The 16868-nt window shown below is 45.9% G+C and overlaps 1 protein-coding gene across 1 annotated transcript in view; it reads left to right on the top strand.

Moving 5' to 3' along the window:
• The first annotated feature begins 4394 nt into the window (after positions 1 to 4394).
• Positions 4395 to 16868, top strand: part of LOC147361945 (ATP-binding cassette sub-family C member 4-like) — a 165716-nt gene continuing 153242 nt past the window's right edge. The window contains 3 exon segments of the mRNA XM_086330257.1: positions 4395 to 4769; positions 11783 to 11893; positions 12439 to 12559. Coding sequence (XP_086186383.1) covers positions 4675 to 4769; positions 11783 to 11893; positions 12439 to 12559 — 327 coding nt within the window. The 5' untranslated portion in view covers positions 4395 to 4674.

Here is a 16868-nt window from a genome sequence, read left to right as displayed (position 1 = left end):
TGAATCTGTAAACCCCTATACCTATGTTTGTTAGACCCTAAGAGTATTGCACCAAATGGCATAATACTACTGCTGGTAATGATATCAGATAGTTAATAATGTTTGTTATTATGTTCTACAAACTGCGAGGGAGGGACATCAGCAATACATGTTAGAAAAAATGTCCATAAAAAGTCAATACTTTGTTTTAATATTGACACATGATGGACTTCATTTCTGTTGTCCACATATAATGAAAGCCTTCATGCAAAGGTGTGACTCTTAAGAATGGGAATTGTACACACATTATAAGTTGTATGCTTGGTGAGGATAGGAAATACATTCCATTCAGATGCAATTTGTTACTTTTCTACCCACAGATTCCCTGAGAGTGCAATTGAAAGTGAACTGTATAAAAGGAAGCAAGGGAAGTCTCTTCTCAGAAAACAAAGAAAGAATTCTAAAGTTCTTTATGTTTAGAAAGAATATTTCAGGTTTTTAACCTTGAATTTAAAAGAGCATCTAAAATATAGATTAAATATTAATAATATGCAATACAAATTAATTTTATAGATGTATTTCTTATCTCAAACTCAGTTTTTCTTAATTTTACTGAAGTTATATTTAATAAACAGAAAATTTAATGAAGTGAAATGGACTTGATTTGCAAGGGGTGGGAAGGAAATTATAACTCTGGTAGTGTTTTATAAGTTATTTTTAAAAATTGACAAGATAAAAGGTAAATTGTTATTATTTTCTTGATTAAATTGAAGAAAGTTATCATGTGATGTATAAGTCTAAGCAATACTCTGAGGGATAATGGGACATTTTATTAATATGAATCTCAATCTATAAGTTTAAAAATCTCATTTCCTCTATTATAACACTTCATTTTTAAAAATTGTTATTTATTTGCTTATTTTAATTTTAGCCGTGCTGGGTCTTTGTTGCTATGCATGGGCTTTCTCTACCTGCGGAGGGCAGGGGCTACTCTTCATTGTGGTGCATGGGCTTCTCATTGCAGTGGCTTCTCCTGTTGTGAAGCACAGGCCTTAGGGCGCACATGCTTCAGGAGTTATGGTTTGTGAGCTCAGTAGTTGCAGAGCGCAGGCTCTAGAGTGTGGATTACACAGCCTGTGGGATCTTCCAAGGGCATGGATAGAACCCACGTCTCCTGCGTGGGCAGGCGGATTCTTAACCACTGGATAACCACGGAAGTTTGAATGTATAATCATTAGTGTCTCACAAGCATTTCATAGATTTTTCTTTCTGGGGGAGGTGGAGTGGGGAAGGTACAAAGATTTCCTTCTCTCCCCTGCACCCACACCCCATAGCCTCCCCACTATTAACATAGAGTGAAAGATTTGCTACATCTGATGAATCTATAGAGACACATCAATTCAGTTCAGTTCAGTTCAGTCGCTCAGTCATGTCCGACTCTTGGCGACCCCATGAATCACAGCACGCCAGGCCTCCCTGTCTATCACCAACTCCTGGAGTTCACTCAAACTCACATCCATCGAGTCAGTGATGCCATCCAGCCATCTCATCCTCTGTCGTCCCCTTCTCCTCCTGCCCCCAATCCCTCCCAGCATCAGAGTCTTTTCCAATGAGTCAACTCTTCCCATGAGGTGGCCAAAGTACTGGAGATTCACCTTTAGCATCATTCCTTCCAAAGAAATCCCAGGGCTGATCTCCTTCAGAATGGACTGGTTGAATCTTCCTGAAGTCCAAGGGACTCCCAAGAGTCTTCTCCAACACCACAGTTCAAGAGCATCAATTCTTCAGCGCTCAGTTTTCTTCACAGTCCAACTCTCACATCCATACATGACCACAGGAAAAACCATAGCTTTGACTAGACAGACCTTTGTTGGCAAAGTAATGTCTCTGCTTTTGAATATGCTATCTAGGTTGGTCATAACTTTCCTTCCAGGGAGTAAGCATCTTTTAATTTCATGGCTGCAGTCACCATCTGCAGTGATTTTGGAGCCCAGGAAAATAAACTCTGACACAGTTTCCACTGTTTCCCCATTTTTCCCATGAAGTTGTGGGACCAGATGCCATGACCTTCATTTTCTGAATATTGAGCTTTAAGCCAACTTTTTCACTCTCCACTTTTACTTTCCTCAAGAGGCTTTTTAGTTCCTCTTCACTTTCTGCCATAAGGGTGGTATCATCTGCATATCAGAAGTTATTGAGATTTCTCTTGGCAATCTTGATTCCAGCTTGTGCTTCTTCTAGTCCAGCGTTTCTCATGATGTACTCTGCATATGAGTTAAATAAGCAGGGTGACAATATACAGCTTTGACGTACTCCTTTTCCTATTTGGAACCAGTCTGTTGTTCCATGTCCAGTTCTAACTGTTGCTTCCTGACCTGCATACAGATGTCTCAAGAGGCAGGTCAGGTGGCCTGGTATTCCCATCTCTTTCAGAATTTTCAACAGTTTATTGTGATCCACACAGTCAAAGGCTTTGTCACCACAAATCCATAGTTTACATCAGGGTTCACTCTTGGTGTCATGCATTCCATGGGTTTAGACAAATGTATGATAACATTTCCATCATTGTGGTATATTACAGAGTATTTTCATTGCCCTAAAAATCCCCTGTGCTCCATCTACTCATCTCTCATCCTACTTCCATCCTCTGCCAACACTGATCTTTTACTGTCTCCATAGTTTTGCCTTTTTGTCATATAGTTAGAATCATACAGCATGTAGCCTTTTCAGACTGACTACTTTCACTTAGTAATGAGTATTTACATTTCCTCTGTGTTGTTTCATATGTTGGTAGCTCATTTGTTTTTAGTTCTGAATAGTACTCCATTGCCAGGATGAACCAATTTGTCCATTCACCTGTTGAGGGATATCGTGATTGCTTCCAAATTTTGGTAGTTTGAATAAAACTGCCCTAGATATTTCATAGGTTCAAAAAAATGGTTTCTCTTCCTTAAAAATTAAATACATAATGAACCAGCTTACTTGAAATATGCATCCAATCCAGACTGAAGTGCCACCTCCTTTCTTTCATTCCATGCTCTCTCCATATTTACAATAATTGTTGTTAATATTAGCATATCGATTCTTTCCATCTTCTATTTTTTTAAGCAGTGGAGGAAAATGTAATAAAACACCTAAATGGATCTACAAAGAAAGGCCATTATGATACAGAGATGATTGTTTTATGGAAACTGAACAAGTTGACTGATAGAAATGGATGACAATACTTGGTAATCAGTTGCCGGGTGAAATTCTAAATTTTGAAGTAAGAAAAGTGGTTTGAGGTTAGCAGAGTAAAGGTTATGACCCAACATGACATCTAGATGTGTGCTAGAAATAGCCTCCCAGGCTGTTTTGAGTAATGAGTAGAAACTTAAGTCTCTTGGCTGTTGCAAAACAATAAATGACATACACATAAAGGTATCAAAACTTTTAGTCCAGAATTTGGTCTCAATTTAGACAGAGTGGTGTCTCTCATGGGATACAAGCAAGCTATACCACATAATTTGATTCTGAACTTTGTGTGGCTACATGGCATGGAGTTAAATGTATTTTTACAGATCAGCTCGTTTGAAGAGGTGGCACCTCATGCTCTCGGACCAAAACTACCAGCTTTGAACCAAAAGCCAGTTGCTCTTTCCCAGTTGCTTCTTTTCTAAAGCTATCACCTTACCATGGATCCTCCATCTTGTAGATTGTTGTAAATAGTAAAATAAAATATTGTCACCACCCAGAATCCAGAGAAACCCACTGCAGGGAGTAAAACAAACAAACCCCTCCCCTCCCCCCCCGCAAAAAAAAACAACTATCACTTTGATCTCGATTCCTCTGTGTGGTAGACTCTGGTCAATAGTAAAATACCATCACCAGGCAGAATCCAGCAAAACCTACTACAAAGTAAGAATCCAGAAAGATCCTACAGTTGAGTCCAAAAAAGGTATTAGCTGTCAGTGCAGTAAAGATAAGTCAATATACAGTGGGCTGATTCTGAGTTGACAGGTGATACACAACATGTTTTGCCATGAAAGAGAAATGAAGGAATGGGAATGGCCGGCAGAGCCTAATAGCTTCTTTGCCAGAATACCTCACAACTTCCTTGTTGCTTTCATCAGTACACTCTCAGCATCCAGCATTTTTTAAGATCTCCCATTTTGGTCATTGTTCAAAGCTTTCAATACCATTTTTGCTGTTGCTGCCTGGGTTTTCTCTAGTTGTGGTGAGTGGGGGCTACTGTTTGTTGTGGCACATGAGCTATTCATACTGTTCATGGGGTTCCCAAGGCAAGGATATTGAAGTGGTTTGCCATTCGCTTCTCCAGTGGACCATGTTTGTCAGAACTCTCCACCATGACCCATCCATCTTGGGTGGCCCTACCTGGCATGGCTCATAGTTTCATTGACTTAGACAATGAAACTATGGCCTGACAGCCTCTTCGTCCTGCAGCCCCACACAGGGCTGTACTTCTCCCTGGGCCATGACAGCAGCGCAGAGCCGGTGACCCGGAGGCCACCCGGGAGGTTGCGCATTCCCTGGAGGCGGAGACCTGGCGGGCGGTGGGTGCTCCACCCCCAGAAGCCTGTGGTTCTCAGGGCCCGCCCAGCAGACCCCGAAGGCGGACTGGTCTCCAACATCCCCGCGGTCGCCTCCAGGAGCAGCGGGAGCCTCACCGCGGGCAGAGCAGCGCAGCGCCGCTCCATGCCTGCCCGGCCCGGCACTATGCCGCCGCTGTACCCGAAGGTGAAGCCCAACCCGCTGCAGAAAGCGAACCTCTGCTCGAGCCTGTTCTTCTGGTGAGCACTCCCAAGCCGTGATACGCAGTAGTCAAGGTGCCCTCCGCTCCTGCGCCTTTCGGAAACAAGTGTGGACCCTCCCAATGCTGTCCTGCTTCCCCCCTGCACCCTGGGAAGGCGCAGCACGACTGGTCAAGGAAGTGGGGAGCAGGGGTGGGGAAGGGACCCGGTGACCTGGTGGCGAAGATACAGGGTCTCCGTGCCTTGCCGTTGGCAGCCCCTCCAGAGCCAGAAAACAGGAAGCTGGAAGGCTGCCTAGGGGGAATCACAGCCCAGAGGGAAAATGCACTGAACACCCGCCTCTACTCTTACAGGCTTCCCCTGAACTGTTCAGGAATTCCCAGTTCTGAACTGAAGCATCATACCCCCACCCCCTACCCCCGTCCCCAGCCCCAAGCAAGCAGCTTATGAACAGCTTCCTTTATCTAATTAGTGCCTTGGACTATGTTGTTGTTCAGTCGTTCAGTCCTGTCCAACTCTTTGCAACCCCATGATGGCAGCACTGCCTGCCGGTCTCTGTCCCTCACCGTCTCCGGAGTTTACCCAAGTTCATGTCCATTGCATCTGTGATGTCATCTATAAAACTCATTCTCTGACACCCACCTCTCTTGCCCTTAATCTTTCCCAGCATCAGACCCTTTTCCAGTGAGTCATCTGTTTGCATCAGATGACCAAAATACTGGAGTTTCAGCTTCAGCATCAGTCCTTCCAAAGAACATTCAGGGTTGATTTCCTTTCAGATTGACTGGTTTGATCTCCTTGCTGAGCAACGGACTCTCAGAAGTCTTCTCCAGCACCACAGTTCGAAGGCATAAGTTCTTCAGTGCTCCACCTTCTTTGCCATCTTTCAGTAATGTCCCCACCTTTTCCCACATGCACTGTGCGACAGTGTGTTCCAGCTCCACTGGGTTGCCTCCGCCCCCATGTCTATGACCATGTATTTCTTTCCCTCTCCCTTTCTCACTGTGTGGCTCTCACTGTATGACCTGGTTCCTAGTTGTGGCAAATTTCACGTGGGTAAAAAAATGAAAGGTTTTTTTATTTAATGATTGGAAACACTATTCTTGACCACCTTTTGCTTTTGCCTGGGACACACAGTCAGGACTGGAGGATTTATTTGATCAGCCCCTTTCCTTATTGTGGATATCTCCACTTCCACCTTTGAGGATCACTCTGGGGATAGGGTCCCTGAAACCTGTGAGGTCTTTCCCAATCTCTAGCCTTCAGAGAAGCAGTGCGTGGTCTTGACGCAGGTGGTCCTGCCCAGGAATCATTTGGTCCTGAAACCACTGAAGGGTCCCTGAGCCCAGAGGAAACACACAGATGAAAAACAGCTCAGAGAGTTGCAGCTCTTAACTGAAGTGTTCCGTGTGGTAGCTGGGCCACTGACTATGTGGTCCTGAACCTTTGGGCTTTAATCACACTTGGATGATTACTAGTTGTTTTATTTCTGGACCCTAACCCATTTATATTTCCCAAATTTCTAGTATTTCCTTCTTTTATGGGACAGTCCGGGGGATCTCCAGGGATTGGGAACTCCTGTGCTTGTTTTGATGGTGGTATATTTAGTGTGTGTAGCTTCATCTCCTGGCCATTTGGTGGCCCTTAAGGAAAGAGGGGCCTAGAAGAAGGAATATGGGTGTGGTTACTGTAAATAATAATAAAGTAGGAAAAAATTCTTAACTTCAGGCAGGGCAAGGAACTTTCCAAACACCTTCTGTTTGTGAGTTTTCAAAATGTGTGTGCCTGGAAATGGGAAGGTGAGGACTTTTCATTGATTTGAGTAGGCACCCATTTCCAGTTTTCCTGCTGGAGGGAAAGGCACTATTACCTCTTATTTTATACTTGAAGGCACTGAAGCAGAGAGGTTGAGTAAGTTGCTTACCGCCACACAGCCAGTAAGTAATGGAGCAGGATCCCAAGTCAAGCAGTCTAGCTCTAAAGACAGTGTTCCTTGTATATGTAACTGATGTCACCAAATTGCTCTCCCGCCCTGTGCTGGGCTCTGAGCCCAGGCTAAGATTCCTTATCTTGGCTGAAGAGGTTGTTTTTCCACTCAGATTCCCACAGCCAATAACTAAATTGATGGTGAGACTGGAACAGCACAAATTTTATTCAATGATCAAAGAATGGAGAAGCGAGAGCTTAGTTTAAAAATCAACTTCTCAACACAATTTGGGTCAAGGTAAAAGCAAGGAAATTGAATCAAGCGAGGGAGGAATATTCATGACTTATCTGAGAATAAGGGTGTGGTTTGGACCTAAAATTGAGGCAATACTCATTTTTAGTCCTTGTGTGGGTTGTTGTCATGACCATTGTCAGCTGTCACGGCATGGGTGAGTATGCCATTTAGCATACTAATACATTACAGTGAATGCATAAATGAGGCTCAGGGTCTAGGGGAGGTTAGGTTTTTCCCCATTTTGGGCCTGAAATTGAAAGTTAGTCACACAGTTGTGGCCAACTCTTTGCGATCCCATGGAATGTAGCCCACCAGGCCCTCTGTCTGTGGAATCCCCAGGCAAGAGTACTGCAGTGGGTTGCCATTTCCTTCTCCAATTTTGGGCCTAGCTAGTTCTAACTGGAAAAGGCAATGGCAACCCACTCCAGTACTCTTGCCTGGAGAATTCCATGGGTGGAGGAGCCTGGTAGGCTGCAGTCCATGGGGTTGCTAAGAGTCGGACATGACTGAGCGACTTCACTTTCACTTCACTTTCATGCATTGGAGAAGGAAATGGCAACCCACTCCAGTGTTCTTGCCTGGAGAATCCCAGGGATGGGGGAGCCTGGTGGGCTGCCATCTATGGGGTCGCACAGAGTCGGACACGACTGAAGTGACTTAGCAGCAGCAGCAGCAGTTCTAACCAGTTTTTATTTTTCTCTGTAACTTCCTCCTTTGAGCTGGAGACTCAGACAAAAGCAGGAAGTGCAAGTGAAAGAGTTAGTCACTCAGTTGTGTCCAACTCTTTGTGACCCCACGGACTGTAGCCTACCAGGCTCTTCTCTCCATGGGATTCTCCAGGCAAGAATACTAGAGTGGATAGCTAAAATAAATATGATTGTCACCTGCCTGAAATCCCAATTTCTCACACCTGGGTAAAGACCAGATAAAATGAATGATGCAGTTGCGGATACACAGACCAAAGAGCAGGAGAAGGAGAATAATTGTAAGGGGTCCTAAGAATGGCAGAAACCCAGGAAGCTGAGATTGCCCTTTTGATAATGTCTCAAGTTTGTTCAGTCAGGGCCCTTCTTGTTCTGAGTATTTGATCAAGTGACTTTCTATTCATTGAATTTTTATTGGAGTATAGTAGATTTCCAATGTTGTGTTAGTTTCTGCTGTACAGCAAGGTGAATCTGTTATACATATGCATGTATACATACATATACACACTATTTTTTAGATTCTTTTCCTATGTAGGCCATTACAGAGTATAGAAAAGAGTTCTCTGTGCTGTACAAGTAGTTCCTACTTAGTTATATGTTTTATATGTTATAGTGTATATATGTCAATCCCAGTGTCCCAATTTATCCCTCCTCTCACCCCCTGGTAACCATAGGTTTTTTTTTTTTTTTCCCTACATCTGTGACTCTAAGTCTATTTTTTAAAGAGTTCATTTATAGCCTTTACTTACATTCCACATATAAGCAATATCATATGATATTCGTCCTTCTCTGTCTGCAAGCAGCCTTCTCTAACAGTCAGGTTGCATGCATTTGACCACTCATGTTAACATAGAAACAACAGGAAATAGTTGCAAGGGCACAAACTCCTCCTTGATCAGCCAGCAAGTAAACAGGAGCTATGCAGTGGTCAAGTGTCATGTGGACCAGAAGCCCAGAGAAGATGTCATCTTTCTAAAGTTAGAGCTGGGTTCTTTAGTTGCCCAGGCCAATGTTCAGGTGCTTTTATTTAAAATAATGTTGGCTTTATAAATTGCTTCTCGTGCTAGGCTCACCAAGGATGCTACAAGGGCGACAACTCCTTCCATTACCAGTCCAGTCCAGCTGCCTCCTGACTAGATGAATGGCTCCATTTAGATGGGAGGTGGGGTGAGTGTAATTAAAATCTGAATGTGACCTGGATCGGGCTGTGCGCCTTATATAGCCCAGTATCCACTAGTAGAGTTATCTTGGAGACAGTTAATGGCCCAACGTGGGTGGTCCTTGCCCCAGGGGCCTCGGGGCCCCTCAGGGGTGCACTGTCTTTGGGTTTTCTTGAGTCATGTTTAGACTAATGGTGGTGCCCTTCCATCCAGGATACTGCCTCTATAGACCAGACCCCTCCAGGTCTGGTATGATCCTGTTCCCAGAGCCCTTGGGCATGGTCTGTATCTAGAGTCAGCCATGCCTGGAGGTGGAGGGCTCGTCAGAAAGATTGGTTGGGCCCCAAGAAAACAGTGATTTGACTAACACATACACCTTTGCTGGGGTGGGGTGGCAATGGGTGTAACCTTGATATCCCTGGGCAGAAGCCTGGGCATAAAGGAACTGAACTGTAGGTTGGTGATGTTGTCAGCTGTTAGTGGAGTTTCCTGGAAGTATAGGGGGTATATTTATTCCCTGATCGAGGCTGAAGGTGGCAGACCCCACTGCTGCTGCTGCTGCTAAGTCGCTTCAGTCGTGTCTGACTCTGTGCGACCCCATAGACAGCAGCCCACCAGGCTCCCCTGTCCCTGGGATTCTCCAGGCAAGAACACTGGAGTGGGTTGCCATTTCCTTCTCCAATGCATGAAAGTGAAAAGTGAAAGTGAAGTCGCTCAGTCGTGTCCAACTCCTAGCGACCCCATGGACTGCAGCCTACCAGGCTCCTCTGTCCATGGGATTCTCCAGGCAAGAGTACTGGAGTGGGGTGCCATTGCCTTCTCCGGGCAGACCCCACAGTCAGTAAAATTTCAGCCCTTATGAAAGTCTTGTGTTACATTTGAAAAGAAATTAATCTGCCAGGAAGTGATAATGAAATGTGAAACCTGAGTTCTATTCACAGAGCCAAAGAATGAATTCCGGGAACTCGGAAACACACAGGCAAAGTTTATTTTAGAAGACAGAGATACAAAGTCCTCAGCATAGACACTGAGAGGGGGTGAAGAGCCCCCAAAAGGCAAGGATTATAGCAGTTTTATATCTTTTAGTATTGACCTGTATGTTTTTGGTTGACTCATGACTTTAATATACGCGATTTTTGACCAATTAATTTAAACGTCACAATGTCCAGTTTGTCAATTTTATGGCTTTCTTGGATCCCCCAGTTTCTCAGTTTCTCTAGACATTGCAATGCCATCCCTCGACCCTTTCTCAAGACCCCAGACCATTATTTAGGGACCAAATGTATGTTTTAAGAGCTAGTGGTCTTCTTGGAGTTAGGGCTTTTTTTTTTTTTTTTTTTTCCCCCTTGATAAACTGGACAGCAGTTAGTGATTGTCTTTTCCTGGGTCTGAATGCTTTATGACCTTCCAGACCAGGGAGGCATTCCTCTGAATGACTGGAAATTGGAACAAAGAGTGAGATGCCTACTTGAGAAGAGAAAAATTGAAATTAAAAAAGGGATTAAAAATTGAAATTAAAAGAAGTCTTACACTGTCTAGCAATTTCTGCTTTAATTATAGGGAGGACGATAAGAAAAATTAACATATGAAGTTTAGTTGGAAAGATGTTACTTATCTTTAGGACATCTTCAGAAGGTCAGGGTCAGAAGGAGGCTCTTGTGAGGGGAGTCTGACAGGGCTGTAAGGAGGTCAGGGTCCAGAGCCTGTTGGACTCAGTGTGTTGTATTGTAACGTGATCCCCTGCAAAATTTCATTTGTGTTATTAGTTGAACTAAGGAGGTCTTGGGTTGTGCTTCCCTGGTGGCTCAGAGGTTAAAGCATCTGCCTACAATGTGGGAGACCTGGGTTTGATCCCTGAGTTGGAAAGATTCCCTGGAGAAGGAAATGGCAACCCACTCCAGTATTCTTGCCTGGACAATCACATGGACAGAGGCTACAGTCCATGGGGTCGAAAAGAGTTGGACACGACTGAGCGACTTCACTTTCACTTTCAAGGAGGTCTTGAGACCACAAGGTCGCATCTTATGTGAATATGACTGGAGGCATTCTTGAGTCTGGTGGGCTTCCCTTGTGGCTCAGTGGTAAAGAATCCACCTGCCATTGCAGGAGACACAGGTTCAATCCCTGAGCCAAGAAGATCCTCTGGAGGAGGAAATGGCAACCCACTCCAGTATCCTTGCCTGGGAAATCTCATGAACAGAGGAGCCTGGAGGGCCGCAATCCATGGGGTCACAAAACCAGTCAGACACGACTTAGCCACTAAACAACAACAGCAAAATCCCTGAGTCTAATACAGTTCAGAAAATTTAAGTGCTTGGTAATACAGGAACACATCTACAGCCTTATCCACAATGGCCATTCAGCTCTATTCTGTGCTCCTGAACCAAGGGAACTGTATTTTGATTTCTAAATGTATTTTTCTTAATAATTAAAGTAGATGTACAATGTATGTTCAGTAGAACACAAACAGGGTATTTTAGTTAAGTTATATTGTGTGTAAGCCAGAGTGACTTGCTGCTAAGTCACTTCAGTCGTGTCTGACTCTGTGCGACCCCATAGACGGCAGCCCACCAGGCTCCCCCATCCCTGGGATTCTCCAGGCAAGATCACTGGAGTGGGTTGCCATTTCCTTCTCCAATGCATGAAAGTGAAAAGTTAAAGTGAAGTCGCTCATCGAGTCCGACCCTCAGCGACCCCATGGACTGCAGTCTTCCAGGCTCCTTCGTCCATGGGATTTTCCAGGCAAGAGTACTGGAGTGGGGTGCCATTGCCTTCTCCACCAGAGTGACTTACTGACACCCTAATATGTGTGTTTATATGTTTGTAAGCATATGTCTAATTTTCTCCCTACCTGTTTGTATATTTAAAATGTAGTTTTTTAAAAAACAATATCCATGAATGTAGGATAATAATTAGACAAAGATGTGTAATTTGGATATATGTCACTTTCCTTTTAATTTTTAACAGGTGGCTAAACCCCTTGTTTAAAATTGGTCACAAACGGAAATTAGAAGCAAATGACATGTACTCAGTGCTTCCAGAAGATCGCTCCCAGCACCTCGGAGAAGAGCTGCAAGGGTGAGCCCAGGCAGGAGGGAGAAAGGGAGGGAGAGTGAGAATTTCCACATGTGGCTAAAGGTGTGGCCAGAGTTTTGCCTTCCTCTGGGGTCTTCTGAGCCTCCTTCCTTGACACTGAACCCTCACCCCTTCACACTGACCCCAGGCTTAGCCCACTTTGGAGGTTGGGGGAGCCTGTGTTCCCTGTGTGAGTGGACATGGAGGGAGCCCACAGCCATGGCCCTGGAGACCTAGCTCTGTCCCAAGAGGTGGGGTCCCTAGAAGACAGTGTCTGCCCTTCTGAACTGCTCATGACCTGTGAGTTCAGCAAAGGTTAGCAGGAACTTGTTTCTAGAATCTGGGACTTTTCTCTGAAGACCTGGTCTGGTGCTTTTCCTGGTGCTTCAGTGTCTGCACTGCTCATCTTTTGGGACCCTGCGAGCATTTAGCCAGCATCTATGGGCAGCCATGGAGTGCCCTGTAGTGAAGGCTTGTCCTCTGCTCTGTCCCTCCTCTGTTTTCCTGCGGCAGGGCTGTTCCTCACTGTGCTTTGTCTCTCTTCGCAGGTACTGGGATCAAGAAGTATTGAGAGCCCAGAAAGATGCGCGGGAGCCTTCTTTAATGAAAGCAATCGTAAAGTGCTACGGGAAATCCTACTTAGTTTGGGGAATGTTAACATGTCTTGAGGTAAAAGCTTTTCCATACAGTGCTTTGCATTTCAGTGTATGTGGGTCAGTCCTGAGATGGATGGACTGAGGCGGGGCGAGGACAGTGGTTTAAGGTCTAAGGGTAAATCTCATCTAGGAATCATGATGTAGATCAGCGGTTGCATTTCTCTTTAGAACAGACAGGTGCTTAAAAGACTTGACCTCTGGGGATTACTATTTTTCTTTTAATGATCAAAACATAGTGTAATGGAAAGATAGCACCGGAAAGGAAAGATATTTTATACCATGTTAGGATGTTCTTGGTGCTCAGTATAAATACTGAGTGATCCTGGACCAAAAGAATATCTTACAACCTGAGGGAATATGTGTCCTGTGGTTTGGAGGAAGTAAACTTCAGAGGTCAGAGATGAGAAGATGGCAACAAATGTAACAGATTCCAAAACAAAGGCCAGAAACAGAGTTTTAACAAAGCATTCGGACAATAATTTGAAGTAGAGGATTTATGTGGCAACAACAGAACTATGTTCAGCAACATGGAACTGAACATTATTTTTCATACAAAGTTAAAAGCACATTATATTTCTTTCCTGACCACTTGCCCAGTCCCATCTCTTTGAGAGAGACAAGCTTCATCATAATTATTTCATCTGATTGATGACTGTCATTTATAACTTTATTGCTGCTTCTGTCTCGGGTATTCCTTTGGAAAAGGTGTATGGATTCATTACATATTCTAATGTATTGCCTATAGATTGTAAGATAAAGTCAAACACATATCTTCTGATACTTTTTTAAATTGACCTGCCCTTATACGTAGAAATGTCTCTTAATAGTAAGCTTCCCTGGTGCTCAGAAGAATCTGCTTGCAATGCAGGAGATCCATGTTCAGTCCCTGGGTCAGGAAGATACCCTGGAGAAGGAAATGGCAATCCACTCCAGTATTTTTTCCTGAAGAATTCCATGAACAGAGGATCCCGGCATGCTCCAGTTCAGGGGATCGCAAAGAGTTGGACATGACTGAGCAACTATTATTCACTCAAACATGGAGTCGAGTCCAGAATAATGTAAGACATTTTACAGGTGCTCAGCAAGTAATTGTTGACTTTTCCAGGTCACATCTGATAAATGCTTTCTAAGAAAGGATCATCCTGTTCCTGGGGAACAGAACGTGGGGCCTTGCATCTGGGCTGGAGCTGCCAGAACGTCCAAGAGCTCTTCCCTGGGGTGTCCCTGGCACACCCTTCCCTAGGGTGCCCTCCCCATAGGCCAGGTCATCCAGGCCAGACTCCTACATGGGAGGAGCTTCATCTTCACCATGAATTCTGTGCACCCTCCATGCTGGTTTCTGTCCTGGCTGTGGGGGTGCTTTGCTGGTTGAAGGGTGATCTTGGTAGCTTGGCATTGGCAAAGGGTGGAGGAGGGGATGTGCAGGGAAAACTAAAGGCAGAAAGTTGTGAGGTCAGTAACCTCCATGACCCTGAAGATCCTGGGTCAAGATCCCCCAGAGGACAGTCCACCTGGGGACACAGTGTCATCAGCCCCCCTGTTCTGGCTGAGCCTGCTGGGGGTTTGCTGCAGGTCCCCCTGGGTGGCTCGTGCTCTTCGTGGTCCTTTAGTGCTGCCTTAGGGACACAGGCAGTCTGTGAGTGTGTGAGGGCAGGGGGGATGGAAAATGCTGCTGCTGTAAAAGGGGTGTTTTAGGTGGAGGTGGTGGTGAGCTGTCCTCAGTCCATCGTGTTGGGGGTGAGGTGGGTGGGCCAGGTGGTTTACAGGTGGGCAGCGTGGCTCTTGTTTAAAGGCTGTGCTGGACTGAAGGGCACTGTGGGCAGTGGGCAGCTGGGCAGGTGAAGCCCACCCCACACAACTGGAAAGAGAGAGAATCTGTCAGCTCCCAGGTGACTGGATGGTCCTGGGGGATAGAATTCTCGTTGATGATAGAAGTGGATTGGGATTGTGCCAGAGGGTGGGACAGGTATATGGGGCAGGGTGCCGCCTTTGAGAAGGCACTGATCACCTCGGTACTGCAGTGCCTTGTGAAGAGCAGGGGGTGGGAGAGGGAGCAGGAGCCCATCAGGCTGCCCCAGCCCTTCTTTGTCCTGTGTGCAGCTGTCCCAGTCATGGAATTTCCACATAGTCACAGTAAGTCTGTTTGAAATACACAGTTGGCATGCTGGTGTGGCCTGTTTGTACAGGATTTCCTGACCTCACACAGCAGCGCTCTCATGAATTCTGTTTATCAGGAAACCCTGGGGCCTTGGTGTCTGCCTGTGGCTCATGCCAGGTGCCTGGTTGGATGAGTGGTATCCAGGTCTGATCATATCCTGGAGCAGGTCTTTCTCTGCTGTCCCTGGTTCTCTAGTTTCTCTTTGTTACTGGATGCTAAAGAAGCTTAAAGTCAAGTGGGTCTCAAAGCATAGCCCATGTGGCTGGGTTTGAACTGAGCTGCTGGTTTTTCTTGCTGTCCTGGGCTGTTGGCTCCTTGGGTGGGGTCGCTAAGTCTTGGATGGATTCCATCCTAATATGAGCTTTGGTTCTTGGCTATGGCAGCTCATGGGAGAAACAGACATAGAGGGAGAGGCTGCAGGACCTGGAGTTCTTCCTGAGAGCAAATCTGCCCCACTGTGGTGCTGGGAGTGTTGGTTTCAAAGTTGTCCAGCCCCTGGAATACATCCTACTGAAAGTGAAAGTGTTAGTTGCTCAGTCGTGTCCGACTCTTTACTACCCCATGGACTGTAGCCTGCCAGGCTCCTCTGCCCATGGAATTCTCCAGGCAAGAATACTGGAGTGGGTTGCTTCTCCAGGGGATCTTCTTTTTTTTTTTTTAATTTTATTTTATTTTTAAACTTTACATAATTGTATTAGTTTTGCCAAATATCAAAATGAATCCGTCACAGGTATACATGTGTTCCCCATCCTGAACCCTCCTCCCTCCTCCCTCCCCATACCATCCCTCTTGACCCGGGTGTCAAACCTGGGTTTCCTGAATTAGAGGCAGACTGTTTACCATCTGAGCCACCTGAGGGTCCATAAAGGTCCCTAGGGGCTGCATAAGGTGCAAGTGATAGAGCTCCAGCCTCTCTTTTAGGAGACTGGTTTTGGGTGGTCATGGTGGAGAAGTGGGGAGTAGAGGACCTTGAATGTAGGGGCTCATCTGTGTAGTAGTACTACTGGCACTAGTAGCAGTACTACTTAGTTAAATAACTGATTTTATGAAGCAACTTCCCATGTTGTGATCTATCTGTACTGCTTGTCGGTCTTTGTATTTTAGACAGTGGAAAATGTAAACTCAACCCAGAAGTCTGTAAAACACAAACGTGTTTCCTTGCTGACCTCCAGCCCTCTTTCAATTCCTTGGGTGCACAGCATGCCCCGTGGATCATCCATGGTCCCAAGCAGTGTGCTCCTTCCACCCACAGCACGAGTAGGGCCTCCCAGGTACTCCTGGCGGCACCAGTGGGAAAAAACAGGATGACGCCAGTCCAGGGTAAGGCTTTTAGGTTTCAGGATTTTGAGATTCGAAAACCTCTGTCCTATGAGAAGTGAGGAGTATCTCTACTCCTCAGAGAAACAAGTACCAGGCTGTGGAGCACTTGCCGATCACCCCTAATGAGAACAGAACAGCCACAGAGCTCCCAGCACCCTGGCCCCTGTGTGCACCTCCATGGGTACTGAGGGTGGAGAGAACAGGTCTCTGCCTGCCTGTGGCCCTCAGGGTGGAGAGGAGGAGCCTGAAGCCTCTGCCTGGGCCTGAGTCACAGAGACCACCTCCCCAGGTCATCAGCACTTCTCTCTGAGAGGTGAGGTCTCTACCTGCTGGTGTGTAAGTGGGGTGACCTCAGAGAGCCAGAGTGGGTTCACCCAGTCCCTTCCTCTGAGAGGGGAGGAGTGGCTGGGAGTTATGTCCTCTTCCCAGGACCCTAAAAAGTGGCTTGGTCTTGTCTGGCCACTTGGCCTTTGTCTGAGGCCACTTTTACTGATGGTCTCTGGTCCAGGTGGAGGTTGGGAAGCATATGTTTGTGTAAATCTTCACTTTGGAGCTCAGCTGATGGGCAGGAAGTAAACAGAATCCTCTGTGTCCCACAGTGGGCTTTATGCCTCAACTCACAGCTGGTTCCCCAGGAGCTGAGTGGTCTTTGCATTTATTTCCCAATCCTTTCTTCCATGTGTCCCTTACTTTGCTCAACCCAGGAGGCTGAGGAGTGGCTGCTGGTGGCAAAGATACTGTGGGCCGAGAGCAACCACTGAGGACCACACAGCAAGGGAGAGGAGGAGGGGGCCTTGAGCCAAATGGACGGGGACCTGCAGAGCAGACCTGCTGTGCGCCCTGC

Source organism: Bos grunniens, chromosome 12 (assembly GCF_055505025.1).
Source record: "Bos grunniens cultivar Pamir isolate PY7600 chromosome 12, Bosgru_T2T1.0, whole genome shotgun sequence".
Lineage (NCBI taxonomy): Eukaryota > Metazoa > Chordata > Mammalia > Artiodactyla > Bovidae > Bos > Bos grunniens.
Note: the sequence above shows the minus strand (reverse complement) of the source record. Positions and strands in the feature narration are given on the sequence as shown.